The 15,491-nt window shown below is 35.7% G+C and overlaps 1 protein-coding gene across 3 annotated transcripts in view; it reads right to left on the bottom strand.

Moving 5' to 3' along the window:
- ELAPOR2 (endosome-lysosome associated apoptosis and autophagy regulator family member 2) overlaps window positions 1-15,491 on the bottom strand; it is a 96,735-nt gene that overhangs the window by 10,452 nt on the left and 70,792 nt on the right. For 2 of the 3 annotated variants that reach the window (XM_064380438.1, XM_064380436.1), the window contains 3 exons: window positions 10,510-10,636; window positions 5,566-5,744; window positions 4,365-4,530 (listed from right to left, as the gene is read on the bottom strand). In XM_064380438.1, coding sequence (XP_064236508.1) covers window positions 4,365-4,530; window positions 5,566-5,744; window positions 10,510-10,636 — 472 coding nt within the window. Of the gene's footprint in view, window positions 1-4,364; window positions 4,531-5,565; window positions 5,745-10,509; window positions 10,637-15,491 lie in introns of those variants that run through there. The other variant, XM_064380437.1, reaches the window with a different exon arrangement.

The following is a 15,491-nucleotide window of genomic DNA, read 5'->3' as shown; positions in this document are numbered from 1 at the left end:
TTTGGAAGGGCTTCTAAGTGTCCATTCAACATAGTGTTATTGTTGCTTCTACATCTGAATATACGATAGAACTTGGTGTTATATGCTTGTACTTCCCCATCTCACACATGCTAAAGGAGATTCCCCTGACCGAGAACAGCCACATGTAGAGAAGGGCCAGTAGGACACCCTCGGGAATTCCCAACTCTGCCATTTGCAACAAATGGTGAGTTAGGGTTTCACACAAGTTTCTCTACCTTCTGATGCCCAAAACAGTCACTATATAAATGAAGTCCTGTTGATGTCAAGTCAGAAGTCTCCATCTCAGCAGACCCACTTGAGTTATCAATACTCTACTAGCAGAGGTGGGTGATAAAACCCCCACAAAATTCAGGGACTTGCTACCTAAATAAAGTTTATTGAAACTATGTAAGCAGATTTACAATGCTAAATTTACCCAACAGTCAAGGAAAAACAGCCCAGCACTTTACTTGACTTTCTGCTATTGGGACAGTGTGGGCCTCACTTGAGTATTCTACTTGATATTTTCTATCAGCTAGCCTACAAAGCAGTATCCTTTTAATTGGACCCAAACTAACAGGCTATGTTAAAAGCTGTCCGGAAAGCTGGCACACACTCTCTACCTTTATGGCCTCACAATCATAATGACGACTTGGTAATACAATTCTCTATGACAAATGATTTTGCCAGTTGGAGACTGACAAAAGGAGACAGAGGTGCCCTTGAGGTTTTAGACTCATTATCTCCTTGATATGGCTACCAGTTATAGCCATTAGTTGGTCACTGATATAGTCAAAATTAATGTCATTCCCATGCAGAACTTGTAACTCTACAGCTTGATAGTCCTATTTATGGTGGCTCAACAAGGTGGAAAAGACTGGATAAGCCTCACTTGACAAACACAAATGACATATATTCAAAAATGCAGTTGGTCTGGCCCCAGTGGCAAGTATGCCTCACATGAAAATGTGGCAGATAGATACTAGTAGAAATAAGGTGAAATTATAGTTACTAAAATGAGACAATTTTTTTTTTAGCACTAGAAAGAGACACCACCACAGTCTGATAATGGAGGAGATGGCTTATACTCTGAGAAGTATGAATAAATAAGGGACATTAAGGATCATTTGATTTTCAGGGCCACCGTGTCACCTTCCTAGTAAAATTTCTGACATGGTTCTCTCAAATCATCTCAAGGGCCTTTAATTTAGCTCACTGCTGGGTCTGCCATACCCACCACATGCTCTCATCACAACTCATTTTCCATTCCCCTTAAAGTAACAGAAATTTATCCAAAACAGCAGAAAATGGCCTCAGCCCCTGCCCCAGACGACACCAGCATCTCATTCCCATAGCCATTATTTAGTCATTTTATGAGATGAACAAGAGCCACTAGTTTGCAGTGTGAACAAACAGGAAAAGTTGAGCTGACTTCCCTCAGGCAGTTTCCCCAAAGACAAAAAGGAGACATCATTATATGAGGTGAATTAGAAACCCTAAGGTTTACTAGCCAGCAAAGAAGCCACTTACAAACACTGTCAACCCATGCTGCCTGACCAATGTAGGTCACACTTAGTGTACCCAACAACTGTGAGTAACATTTTCTTTCCAGAGGCACCATGTGTACCTCCAGGGCTACACTTCTTGTGTAGAAGTCAGACATTAACTTGCTTCCTCACTAAAAACATTGTAGCTTGCACCTTAGGAGTAGTCATAACAGAGCTTCAGCTGTTTAAGGAAATACCTCTAGTGTTAGGGATGTTAGAAAAGGTGGTATAAAATTTACCTCTGACCTTAGCTTGAAGTAATCAATGATAGAACCTCAGCCATTGAAGGCATTCAGGCCAACATCACTGTCCATACATTGTTCTTCACAATATAACTACTCTATACTTCCTCCTTGAGAACTAAGACAAAGTCTGTGCAATCACTAATATATCTAATATATCCTGTAATACCTGGATTAATGTATCTGGATTGTCTTGTTGGATTGCCAAGATCCTAAATCAAAAGGATAGTAACCCCTTGATTGAGTTTTACTGCCTACAAGTGTATGATGGCTCATGTAGACATGAATGGGAGACACAGTACTCCTCCACCTATTTGCAGGGGATACTTTCTAACCCCTTAGTGGATGCCTGAAACCAAGTATAGTATCAAACTGTATAATACTTTTTTCAATCTGATAATCAAGATGACTGCTAAGTAACTAACAGGCAAGTAACGTATACGGCACAGATATGCAAGACAAATGGATGACTTACTTCCATAGTGGGACAAAGCAGTACAGTAGTAGATTTTGTCATACTACTCAGAAGAGCACACAATGTAAAACTTATTGTTTATTTCTGGAATTTTCCAAATGTTTTCAGACCACAGTTGACTATGGTTAAGTAAAACCACAAAAAGTAAAACCATGAAAAGGGAAACTGCAAATAAGGGAAGATTTCTGTATATTGGGACTCTGTAAGTTTTTGAAAATTTCCTTACCCCCTTTTTATTCAAATCTTATGGAGGAAATATCTGAGTGCTAGTGTAAAGGCCTACACAAGAAAGCCACCTAGCTTTCTAAGGTAAATAGCATATGTTCAGCTAGTTGAGTCTAGGACCCTAGGGGTAGGGTTGAGGTTAACAATACAGATTGGCCTAATCCAGGTGAGGACCTCTGCTTGGTGTCCTACTGGTAGCAGCTTTATTTAAATACCGTAAAAAGCAAATTGACCAAACTTAATCCCAGCTTCAGTCAGTCATATTAATCAGAATTGTGCATAGAGTGGCAAATTGAAAGGAAAATTTACCAGAAACCAACATGATATAAAAATAAGGTTTGGATGTTGTTGAAGACAGTGCTTCATGGTTCTCTTTCACTTCTGCACATCTTAAAAGTGAGAAACAGATTACCCTTTGTTCTAGACTATCTTTTTAAGAATCTTTGTATAGAAAACTGCCTTGGAATTTAAAGATATATTGTCACCTTCCTGAGCAAAAGGTGTATTATCTGTCCAGAATGATAAAGAAAATAGTTTCCTTTGGGGCAAAGGATGGGTATGCTTACTGTACATTATGAACATTCAAGTTCCTAAGGCTTAGGAGTCCCTTTCCTGTAATGCAACCAAGTATGATATCATTTCCTCTGCAAATAGCCCTGTGGGAACACAGCCTTGTGAGTTACCTGTGGCTTTGAGAGCTGGTATAAAGGTTATTACTCTGCTAGCACTACTCTGAATACGAAACTGTCCTTTGTCTCTGACAGGAGTCTCAAGTCTTCTAAAGTGTCCATGAAACTGTAGCAAACTCAAAAAATTAGCTTGCAAATGGGGTAAAGATCTCCATTCTTAATAATCACTATATTTTTGTTATTTTACGGTAATAGTATCCTTCTTATATCTTCAGATTAATAAAAGATTAACCATCAGTAAAAGAGAAAGATGGTTTATTCATTTTATTCTTAAATAATTCCTTATATTTATGAACCTAAATTAGGAGAGTAAAAGGAAATGGTTACTAAATATTCTTTATAAACATAAATTTTTGTCTCTTGTCTATCCTGTTGTAAATCATTTGAAAGTCATTTTCTTCTATTTCATTCTATTTTCAGTCTTGAGTAAGTAGTAAGCTGATAATTTCTCATCTTTTAAGTCAACAGTGAAAAACGTCAAATAAAATGTCTTTACAAAAAATTTAGGGTTTCATGTTATGTTTGGATACGGTAGTCATTCCAAAATCCAAAGCCAACAATATGTTACCTTATATACCTCAATAATTTATATAACTTTTCTTTGCTCTATGTGAAACAATCTTGTCATAAAATAAAAAAGGAACAGTATGAATGAACATAATATCTTTTATTAACCCTCATTTTTAAGTTATAAAAAAGAGTATATTTTCTTTGTGAAAATTCTACCATCACAAAAATGTATTGCTTTCAAAGACTAAACACTCTAATTAGTTCACTATTCCCAAAAGGCAGCTATTGTTAAGTTTGCTATACAAATGGAAACATTAATGTATATTCAATATAAATATGAGAGTCCATTTGTTTTCACTCTATCTTGGACCTATTGATTTATCAGTACACATAGATAGCTCAGTCTTTAACAACTGAAGAGTTACATAGTATTCTGTTACGCTGACATATGAAAATATCTTACTCCCTATTGATGATGTCTGACAACCAATAAAGACAATGCTGCACTGAATATTACTGTATCTATATCATGTGCTTCTAAGAGTATTTCTGTTGGATAAATACCCACTGAGATATAAACATGCAAAATAACAGCTTGTGTGAATGCTATTTTTAGGTTAATATGTCCCCTACTTTATAGATGCCCAATAACACCAGGTTAAAATTCTACTCTCACCTTTGTTGCCAAAGATTTGAGTTTTCCTAGTAGTGACTGTTTATTGGAATATACAACTTCTTCTTCATTATCTTCTCCTTCCATGATAGCACAACTGTCTGCAGCTGGGAGTTCACACTCTTTTGAGTTAGTTGTCATTACTAACTTGGAATATTTGTATTCCAGTCTAAATAGTGGTAAAATAAATAAACAAATAAATATCCATTTATGTTAATATAAATAAATACTTATTTTAGGTGAACCAGCTCATTAAATTGGCTTGGAGTATAATTGCTCCACCAACAAATTTCCCTGTCTATAGCCATAGCAATATGTGTTGTCATGTATCTACCATTTATAAAGAAATATTCCCCAGGATGTCAGAAACCAGTTCAATAGAGTTAATTATACCACTCTACATTGACTGAATAGTCCAATAATGAAAAAATTGGGGTTGGGGGAGACTTTGAGGTCTAATGCATTTTCTTAACATGAATATTTGGAAGCCAATTCACTGTAAAGTTTTCTAGTATTTAGTTCATAAAGATGAGAATATCAAACAGGCAAGTAATTTGGCCTTTATCATCTCTCTACATTAATATTCCTTTATACTATCACCCTAGATATTGCAATTGTCCCTAGATATTACAATACAGGAGTTCCATCGTCCCACTGGAGTGTAAATCATTCTACAAGATTCAAGTCCTGTAACAGACCAATATACATTCAGGAGTTACGCACAATATTCAGTTCCAGATTCTTGAAGACTTAGAGTAAATAAATGTGATATCTGCCTATACACTTAGTCTGTTTTGTTTTGTTTTGGTTTTTTTTGCAAATGTCTTCCCACAAGAAATTTTAAAAGAAAAGGCAAAGAAGACAGCATTATGTCATTTTTTAAAAAGGCAGACACTAAGAGAAAATCTGCCATCCAAGGTCTACTATCGTCTACCTCAGTAACACGGAGCCTCTAGTTTTCCTTGTTTTCTAATAAATGGCTCTAATTCAGTGACTTCTAATGTTCTATGATTTTTCTACTGTCAGAATAACAATCGTTTCCTCTGCTTGTTTTCTCAAGGCCTTTCCTATAATTTCTTCACAAGGAGAAAATTCTTGTGTCTCTGGGAGAATCTATTTATTGGATATAATGAGTAAGTCTAGAATTTTCACAACAAAACAGGCCCCCTAGCTTTCTTGTGATCATCCCAGTGAGGGTACTTACTTTTGATTCTTTTTCCAGAAGTAGCAGGTCAGAGCCACCAGCAAAACGGCAGCAAAAGCTCCCACACCAGCTCCCACCTTCAGCCAAAAGTCAACCGTTTCACAGGTTGCCAACTTTTTCTCAGGCAAAGAAATTCCTTTAATGCACCATTTAGGTTCATTCCACACATATAAGGTTTCCTTTAAGAAAAATAAATAAATATAAAACCATAGAAGACATTGGAAATGAGATTCAGACTCAACTGTGAAAGTCAGGTTTGTCACAGATGAGTTTCTCACATAGAAGAAGAAAGGGTTGTGCTAACCCTTTACTTACAGTAGGCATAGAGGATTATTCAGCATTCATTTAATAAAAGCTCCAGGAATACAGGAAAAAAAGACATGAGAGTGAATAGGGAAATAATGAATGAAAATGCAAAAAACAAATAAAGACATGGATTGATGGATCACCACCTCAAAAGGGTGCAGTACAGTACGTGCTGAGGAGGTTGAATAAAAATGGCTTCATCTGGACATACCTTTTAGGCTATTTGTAAAAAATTTTTTGATCCTCTTTGACATCTTAGTCATGTTTTTGAATGAAAGCTTAGGTTGCTTAATATAAGAAATGGATTGCATCCACCCATCATGTAAGCCCATTTCCCAATAAGCCTGTCCTCTGAGTGGAAGAGTAGACCCTAGACCCAGGACATATAGGTGTAACACAGCTGGGTAACTGGGGTGGGTGGGCACACGGTCTACATCCTTCTTTCCCATCCCAAAATAAGGAGCGCATTATTCTGGGTCGTCACTACCCACACCAGGTACTCTCATTCTCCCAAAATAGATGGCAATTCCTTAAGGGCAATGTTTTTCAAACTGCAAGTTATAACTAATTGTGAATAATAAAATATTAATATACTAGATCTAAACCAACAATTTTTTTTAAAAGATAGATCAAATAGGCAGATCAAAACATAAAATCAGAGTACAGTGCATGGTTCCTTATATATTTCAACATATACAGTAACCAGTAGCAATTTGCATGGTGATTCTATCCACTGACACTAAATAACACAGGGCACTAATCTTTTAACATGTCTCATTAAATTTTCTGCTGTATAGTGGTCCCTTTTCAACACTTTAACAGAAGAATAACACCATAATGTTTATTTTTATGATTTAAATAAATAAACATTTTTGCAGTTAGTAATGAAGTGAAAGGGGAGGAGACTCTTATTCACTTTGAAGAAAAGTGTGAATCAAGTTTTGGATAGGAAATTTCAACATGTTTTTTAGAAAGGATATCAGTGATCAAATTTTTTTGTTAGTACATTATAACTGTAACATTTTTCCTAAACTTACTGCAAGTAAATTAATTTTTAAGTAGGTCACATTATTTTTTATAAAAAATGGTAATGTGGGAAATGCTGAGGCATGTTCAAATTCCTCTGATGCATCTCTGTCAATAATGACAATACAGGCCGGGCGCGGTGGCTCACGCCTGTAATCCCAGCACTTTGGGAGGCCGAGGCGGGTGGATCACGAGGTCAAGAGATCGAGACCATCCTGGTCAACATGGTGAAACCCCGTCTCTACTAAAAATACAAAAAAAAAATTAGCTGGGCATGGTGGTGCGTGCCTGTAATCCCAGCTACTCAGGAGGCTGAGGCAGGAGAATTGCCTGAACTCAGGAGGCGGAGGTTGCGGTGAGCTGAGATCGTGCCATTGCACTCCAGCCTGGGTAACAAGAGCGAAACTCCGTCTCAAAAAAATAAAAATAATAATAATAATAATAATGACAATACAGAGAGAAATGTAAATTCATCAGCAAATGTTGACTTTACTTGAAGTGCATTCTAACAAGAAAAAAATACTGCACCAGCTTTGATATGATTTTATCAAACGTGCAATACCCAATGAAAACAGCAAGCTCTACTGTCTGATGACAGTCTTATGACAAAATTTTAAAACTTCAAAATTAAAAAGATACTTGCAAACCCAGAATACTTAGCTTTTCAATAAGCTCCTCAAATACTGACATGGGAAAAAAATCAAGCTATTGGCAAATTTTCTTAGTAATTCTATGACTATTAATTAGAAAGCCTTATTCCTTCATTCAGCCACATACCATTGAAAAACAGAAAATGGCTGACACTGCAGTCCAGTATGTGGAAATATTTTGTGAGCAGGGTAAGATAAATATAAAGATAAATTTTAAAACAGTCCCCTTAGTAATAACACAGTATCTCTTCAAAAAAGATAAATATAAAGATAAATTTTAAAACAGTCCCCTTAGTAATAACACAGTATCTCTTCAAATCTTTAGTACTGCATGACACATAGAAGTAATGCTTAATACACACTTAGAACCTGGCATAGTTTTTGCAGATCCAATTTGATAAGAGCACTTTTATCACAAGTTGTGCACCTCATTTTGTTTATATCAGGTGTATGTGGAGGACTTGTATAAATTTAACTTCATATGTATCTGTATAAGATATACTTAAAGAATTAGAAAAGCACACAATCAATACAAAGTAAAAAAACTGTAAAGACTGTGTCAGAAATAGGACTGAAACACAGTGGGATGGTTAAAAATTTAAATATACCCATTGCAATATTTTGCAATAACTATTTTTCATCTCTCATGAAGCTTTAGTATCCAAAGAAATCCACACATGTTCACTGACAATAAAAAATAAACAATAGTTGTCATTTGTATATGAAGCTCACGGAGTTGACTTTTTAAAATATTTTATTCAGTTATCAGACATGACTAATCCCACTTACTGTATCATACTCGTTTTTTATAGTTGCAATGGAATACACTAAGTAAGGTCTATGAACTCAGGAATGACATTCAGAGTTTTGTAACTGAAGCTCAAGCTCCTTGGACATATATTTCCAAAACTGATATTTAAGTATAACAGAAGGATATATTTAACTGCTTCTAGTATTTCTCAAATTAAATTTGTAACTATAGGGGGATATTATAAATTTCAACACGTCATGCACTTCAAATTTCTCCAAAAAGTATGATCTTAAAGGCAAAAACAAATACCAAAGAATACCCAACAACTATCTATTCTCAACCATCTTATAATATGTTGAAGTGACCCTACCAAGGAAGACAGTTTGAATGAAATAAAATTAGAGAATTTGTTGCAACTTTACTGTCTTAACCTTCTCATCATTCATTACCTTTCAGGAGAGAAATATTAGAGAATATTTGAATAAAAGATCATTTAGCTATTCAAAAATCCTTGAGCTAAACTTGGTAGCCAAAGGAAATGCAGCTTCGTTTTTCATTTACTCTAAAAAACAATTATAAGATAAGCAGTTTATCATAATTTTAGAGTAAAAGTAACGAAGAATTTCTATCGTGAAGTAGAAAAAGCATCAACATTATTAAGAGGATTAACAAGAAACCGTTTTTGTAAATCTGGAATTTTTATCCTTGACCTACTTAAAAATACTAAAAAGAAACTGTCTTAGCAGTGTGCTAGCTCAGCGAGCAGCACTGACCCTGGGTGCTCTGAACTGGAAGAAGCCATCTTATTCCACATTTGACAAACTAAATAACACATTTCCTCATTTTTGTTTTAGTGTTCTCTGCTTATTTTTTATATTATACATTAAATTATTAATACAAATATACTTTACATTAATGCTATGCTTGTATTTTATCATAAAATATAAAATAAATCTTGCTCCTTAAAACTTTATCTCATTTTTAGGCATATTTCTGTGTGTCTGATTTGTGTGTGGGTACCGGGTTTGATGTACAATATAATTCTTAATATAGATTCACTGTCATTAAAATTTGAAAAACACCAACTTAGAGAATAGTTCTCTATAGCTTTTTCCTAGAGGAGAGGTGAACGCAACTGGTGTCAAATACTTGGAATGTATGGGATTGGGTGCAGGCATCCTGATTTTATTTCCTGTCACACTCCTGCCCTTCATCCTGCTAACTGCAAACTCTTCAAGACTTTCCTGGGCAGAACTGCTTCCCCTCTCCGATTCTCCGGTGCCTACCCTCCCTTCAGGTTTCCAGGATTAGCGCTGATTTGCTTTCCTCTGTGCTTCTTTCCTACCATTTTAATAGAATTTGGGCATGCAGTGGTGGTAAACAAGTGGTCTTAAAGCAAATTCAGGTTTTTTTCGTATGATACTACTCAAAGCTAGTGCAGTAAAGCAGTCTCTCTCAAACACTACTGGTGAAAGTGAAAATGAAGTGAAAGTGAAAACTGATAGAACCAAAGTAATTTAGTAATATGTATCAAGCCTTAAAAATGTCCATTCTTTTTTGATTCATTTAATCTCTTTCTAATAATACACTAACGAAATCAAATTTCCTTCAAAGATGTTTGCTACAGTTATTTACAAAATGATTGTTTTCAATTTTCTCTCAAATGTCTAACAAAATAATTATTAAATCCCAGATAATATTAAAAATGTATCAATAAATAAGAATGTTTTAAAAAATATACTTAATAAGGGAAATTTTTCATAATATATTAAATATAAAATGGAAACAAAAAATATTTAAGTATGAATGCACAGAAGCTATAGAGTAGGATCTTGATTTTATATGTATGTGCTTTATACTTTAGGCATGCCTCTTATGGTGAGTCAGTCAGTTATATTATCCCCGTTTTAATTATACCTATACTGGTATTATATAAATCACATCTTGGTTTAATGATATCATTCTCATATCATCCAGGTAAATATTCAAAGCCTTGACTACTTTTATCATGATTCATTTTCCTCAATCCCAGTGCACATCTGCTGCTACCCCAGCATCTGAAAGTTCAGCTACCAAACTTGGTTTTAAATGACTACTAATGTCACATTAACTAGAAGCTTTTGCCATACTTCTGGACCTGAGTTTCTATAATGTGATGCCAGACTAACCAACTATAATGCCAAAGCTCTGCCTCAAGAGTTTGTCCCTTACCTGAAATCCTCTCTTGCAGGCTCCCTCAATCTCATGGAAGTCATGCTCCGTGCACAGAGGGCAAGCTTCAGCACTCTCCCACAGGAAATAGAATGTACACCCATCACAAGTACCTGCTGGGCACTTGCTAAAATCATAAACAAAACCAAAACCACATAAATGACAGCTTTTGTAACCCATTCAATCCACTCCACTCAACATCAGAATACTTATCACATGCTGGGGAGCACTGTGTGGATGCTGAGGAAACAAAAGTGGAAAAAAATCTAAAAGAAACAAACCACTATGAGATAACAGTTTGTACCTAGTAGGATGGCTGGAATCAAAAAGAATCACAAGTGTTGTGAGGATGCGGAGAAATTGGTGCCCTCATGCACAGCTGACAGGAATGTAATTGTGCACCTGCTTTGAACAGTTTAGCAGTTCCTCAACCAAATAGTACAGAGCTACTGTTTATTCCAACAAGTTCAGTCCTAGGTATAAACCCAAGAGAAATGAAAACGTGTCTCCACACAAAAACTGGTACATGAATGTTTACAGCAGCATTTTACATAATAACCAAAGGGTGAAAACCACCCAAATATTTATCAACAGATGAATACATAAACAAAATGTAGTATACCCGTACAAAGGAGTATTATTCAACCATAAAATAAATGCAGTCATGTATGCCACAACTTGGAAGAACCTTGAAAATATTATGCTAAGTGCAAGAAACTGGTCTCAAAATTCCCCAGATTATATGATGCTACTCATATGAAACTCGAGAATAGGGAAATCTATAGAGATGGAAAGTAAATTCGTAGTTGCTTAGGGCTGAGAAGTAGACTAGAGCATAGGGGACTGAGAGCTATAGGATATGAGGTTTCTGTCTGAGGTGTTGAAAATCTTCTAAAACTGACTGTGGTGGTAGTTGCCCATATCCCTGAATATTCTAAACACCACTGAATTATATGCTTTAAGTGGCTGAATTGTATGGTAGGGAAGTCATATTTCTATAAAGCTTCTTTTTTTAATTTAAGAGAAAGATACAGACAATGACCAGAAAAAAAAAAAAAAGCCTCTGGAAATGCTTCTTGGTAGAAATGATGTCTAAGTTGAGTCTAGAATATTTGGTAGGAGTTAGCCAGAACAGAAAGGAAGAAAGCAAAGGAATTCCTGCAGAGGAATGAATGGGTATGATGAATTGGCAGGAAATTACATGTAGGTCATTGTTGCTGGAGCTTCAAGAGCAAGGCAAAGAGTGAGTGCTGGGCACACAGACAGGAACTAGATAATGAAAGGCCTCATATGTTATAGATGTTGTAACTTCTGTTTAAGGTAATGTACTTAGGTGAGATGCTTTAGGGAATAGAATGCTGCACAGGACCCTGGTCTTTTAGAGGTAGGAGAAAGACATCATCACGAAATTGTCTAAACTGAAAAACCAACCAACCATCAGGTCAACACACAGCTAAGTGAAGAAAATAACATTGCAATCTTGGGTTTCCTTGGCCTAATGATAACCTGCAGAGGTGATCACCTTCAATACTCTGCAGATGATGGATGTGGATGGGGCTTAGACACAGGAAACAGGATCACAAAGAACTAACCACTAGGAAGGCTCTGGAGACTTTTTGAAACTCTTCTTTCTAGTGGGTGGTCCCATTACATCAGCTTGCCTCTTTCATTTTGGGGACAAGTAAACACAGCATGGCTGAAAACATAATGGCTGTTATGGTGTACAGAATCTTTACTGCTTGAAGCCAGAACCTATTCGGACAGATTCTAGCAAAAACTGCTATTTTTGTTCATGAATTCATTAAAACTAGGGGAATTTAAATGTGTCTACCACTTTCAGCTTCCTTAAGTCAAGCCACATAACTACAGGCTTTGTCCTGAAAACTTCCTTCAGACCTTAGCTCATGCTGAGGACAAGTGTCCTGAAACCCTTAATAGCAAAAGGATAGCCACAAAAGAATAAGGGAAATTTTTTTAAAAACACTCTTTTTTAAGTTTTAACTTCAAATACCTGTCCAGTGATAATGGTCCAAAACTATTACTTCAGTCTAATATCAAAGTTAAATCTCATACTGTTAGTTTAAATCTCATAAATATATTCTAAGACACACTAAGATTTGAACACTAAAAAAACTACATGTCTAAAAATCTACTGCATTTTTACATGCCTATCTTTCCAAAGTGTCTGTAGACTAAGCAGAGGTGGTGGGATGCAAATAAAATCAATGTTGTTTGTAACATGCTGTAACTGACGCCCCGTGCCATATGTCAGGGCTGAGAACAATGGCAAATAGTGACTCTTGGGGAAAATGGATTAACCTTTATCTGACTTAATTTCTTTGTTTGTAGAAAAGAGGAATGAATATATTCTGACTGAAACAAAGATAGAGGTTTTTTTTTAAAGGTAAGTACAATAGACGAAAACCAGGCCACAAAAAATATCCATACATTCCACCTTCTAGATGAGTAAAAAGCAACTCAAAATTTTTCTTTTTTAAAAATTGGGTAACCAATGAGAAAAATTATTTAAGAATACAATTTCCTGACCATTTAGCAAAAGTAGCAAATGTGCTCTTCAGTTCAAATCTTCCTTCCCAAAATATTCTATACTTTATTTTTCCAACATAGTGAAGTTTTGAGTAGGGGAAAAAACCAAACTGTTGGCTTTGGGAAAACAGAGTAGTAAGTCTGTTAAAATCTGAGAAAAAAAGAACTCAATAAGTGAAAAAAAAAAGAAGAAGAAGAAAAGAAGAAGACTAATAACAGTTGCAAAAACTTCTAAAGCAAAGACCTGGGTTACAATTCTACCTGGACTCTCAAATGATTGTGTTTTCCCACAAATGACGCAACTCCTCCTTTCACCTCCCTCATCTTTGTAATTTGTCAAAATCAAATGCCTGCTATAGTGCCTTCACAGGGTAGTTATAATGGATAAAGTGACAGAACAATTTTGGAAAGTTTAAAGCACTGCAAAAATATAAAAGACTATTAGCAATGCATATCACTTTCTAAAGAACTGCTAGAGCCACAAAAATTGCAACAACAACAAAATCATGATATTGATGAAATGTGTAAAGCTGTTGTTAGGTGTCAAAACACTACAATGCCTTTCCTTGGTAGACTTCAATTTCAAAGATACTCTTAGTTTAACTCAAAGTAGTTTACCTTAGAGTGAATTATTTGATTTCTTTAACCTGATGAATCATTTAAATTGTGGAACATCCAAATTTAATTCTTTGTTATAAACCTAAATGTCATAATTTAAATCAGTCCTTCCATGTGAAACAGGGATGTATGAAGTAATAACAATTTCAACAGAACTTATTTTTAGTATGAAAATAGAAAAAAAGTACAACGGAAAAACAAAAATTCTTTCTCCTACCAAGAAAACAGAAAAACAAACAATAAAATGGATACATGTTGTATTGCCAAGTACTTAAAATACTTCCCTTTGGATTACTTGTCCAAACATCATCTCCAGCCACCTCCCCCAGCTTTTTAAAGCTGGAATACAGAGGTGCCAAAAATTGTGCTTCTTTTATAACTTTTGGTTTATACAATCACCATAGGAACCAGTGAATAAATGTCTGAAGAGACAGTACACTATCATGGATAGCTGGGGCAGGCAAGGCTAGGATTCTACAGGGTTACTGGATGTGCTATGAATTCTAGGTAGAACAAAGACTGATTCAAAGAACAACCAGCTGGACCTTGGTGTTACTGGTAAATAAGAAAGAGACTTCCCAGTTTCCTTACTTTACTTCTGGGATTGCCTTATGAATCTGGATGGCCCTGGCAATATGTAAGAATTCAAATTAACCTTTTTTAGGAAGATAGGTCTTGGATTCTAAAATGGAATACATTCCCTGAAGGATAACTGGACTGAGAGATGAGCTATTAGTGTCTTCTTTTAAATAAATCTTTCCTAAAGTAGGATCTACTTGGTTTGTATTATAAATTCATGGAGAAAAATCTTTTCTTATGAACTGATACAACTTAATAGTGAACCTATTATTAACTGTTTGCATAGTTTATAATCCACTATAAACTTGTTTTACTAAAATGTGAATGTTAAAACACATTTACCTACATTGTCAATATGTTTCTGATCTCTCTGGATTTTGTCTGAGGAGGTTGAGGGGAAAGGCCACAGTTTTGTGTGCCTAGAAAATGTGTCAGCTCAAGAACAGAAAACCAAACACTGCATGTCCTCACTCATAAGTGCGTGTTGAACAATGAGAACACACAGACACAGGGAGGGGAACATCACACACCGGGACTTGGGGGGTGGGAGGCTAGGGGAGGAATAGTAGGGGGTGGGGAGATTGGGGAGGGATAGCATTAGGAGAAATATCTAATGTAGATGACAGGGTGATGGATGCAGCAAACCACCACCATGGCACATGTATACCTATGTAACAAACCTGCACATTCTGCACATGTACCCCAGAACTTAAAGTATAATAAATAAATTTTTTTAAAAAACCTAAAAACAAAGAACCTTCAAAAGTACATAACATTTGACAAAGAGATTCTATGTCTAATAATTCATTCTGAAGAGAAAATTAGACATACATGCAAATATGTCATGACAAAGATGTCACTAATGTGGTCAGTGACTAGAAACATAACCAAATATGAACTGGTTAAAGAAATTCTGATATAGTCATAGAGTAGAAAACTATGCTATTGAGACAGCCAACTGTAAGGGGGTTCCTGGAAAAACTAAAAACTAAAATAAAATAAAAAATGTCTCAGCTGAGTTGGTAGCTTCTTGAACATGGGGCTTTTGAGCGAGCTCCCAACCTTGCGGTATTTAGATTGGCATCAGCGCCGTCTCTAACCTACTGCCGGTGATTTCTCTCAGCTTTGGCATCTCAGGAGACTCAGACTTTCTCTGCTGAGGATGGCTTGTCCACTCTTGTATGGGGCCCAAAAAATACCACTGCATCTTGCTCCAAAATTTTGTTTGCCCTGAGGCT

Source organism: Aotus nancymaae, unplaced genomic scaffold, assembly GCF_030222135.1.
Source record: "Aotus nancymaae isolate 86718 unplaced genomic scaffold, 86718_ANA_hifiasm-v0.15.2.pri h1tg000025l, whole genome shotgun sequence".
Taxonomy (NCBI): Eukaryota; Metazoa; Chordata; class Mammalia; order Primates; family Aotidae; genus Aotus; species Aotus nancymaae.
The sequence above is the reverse complement of the archived record's forward strand: the minus strand, read 5'-3'. Positions and strand labels throughout refer to the sequence as shown.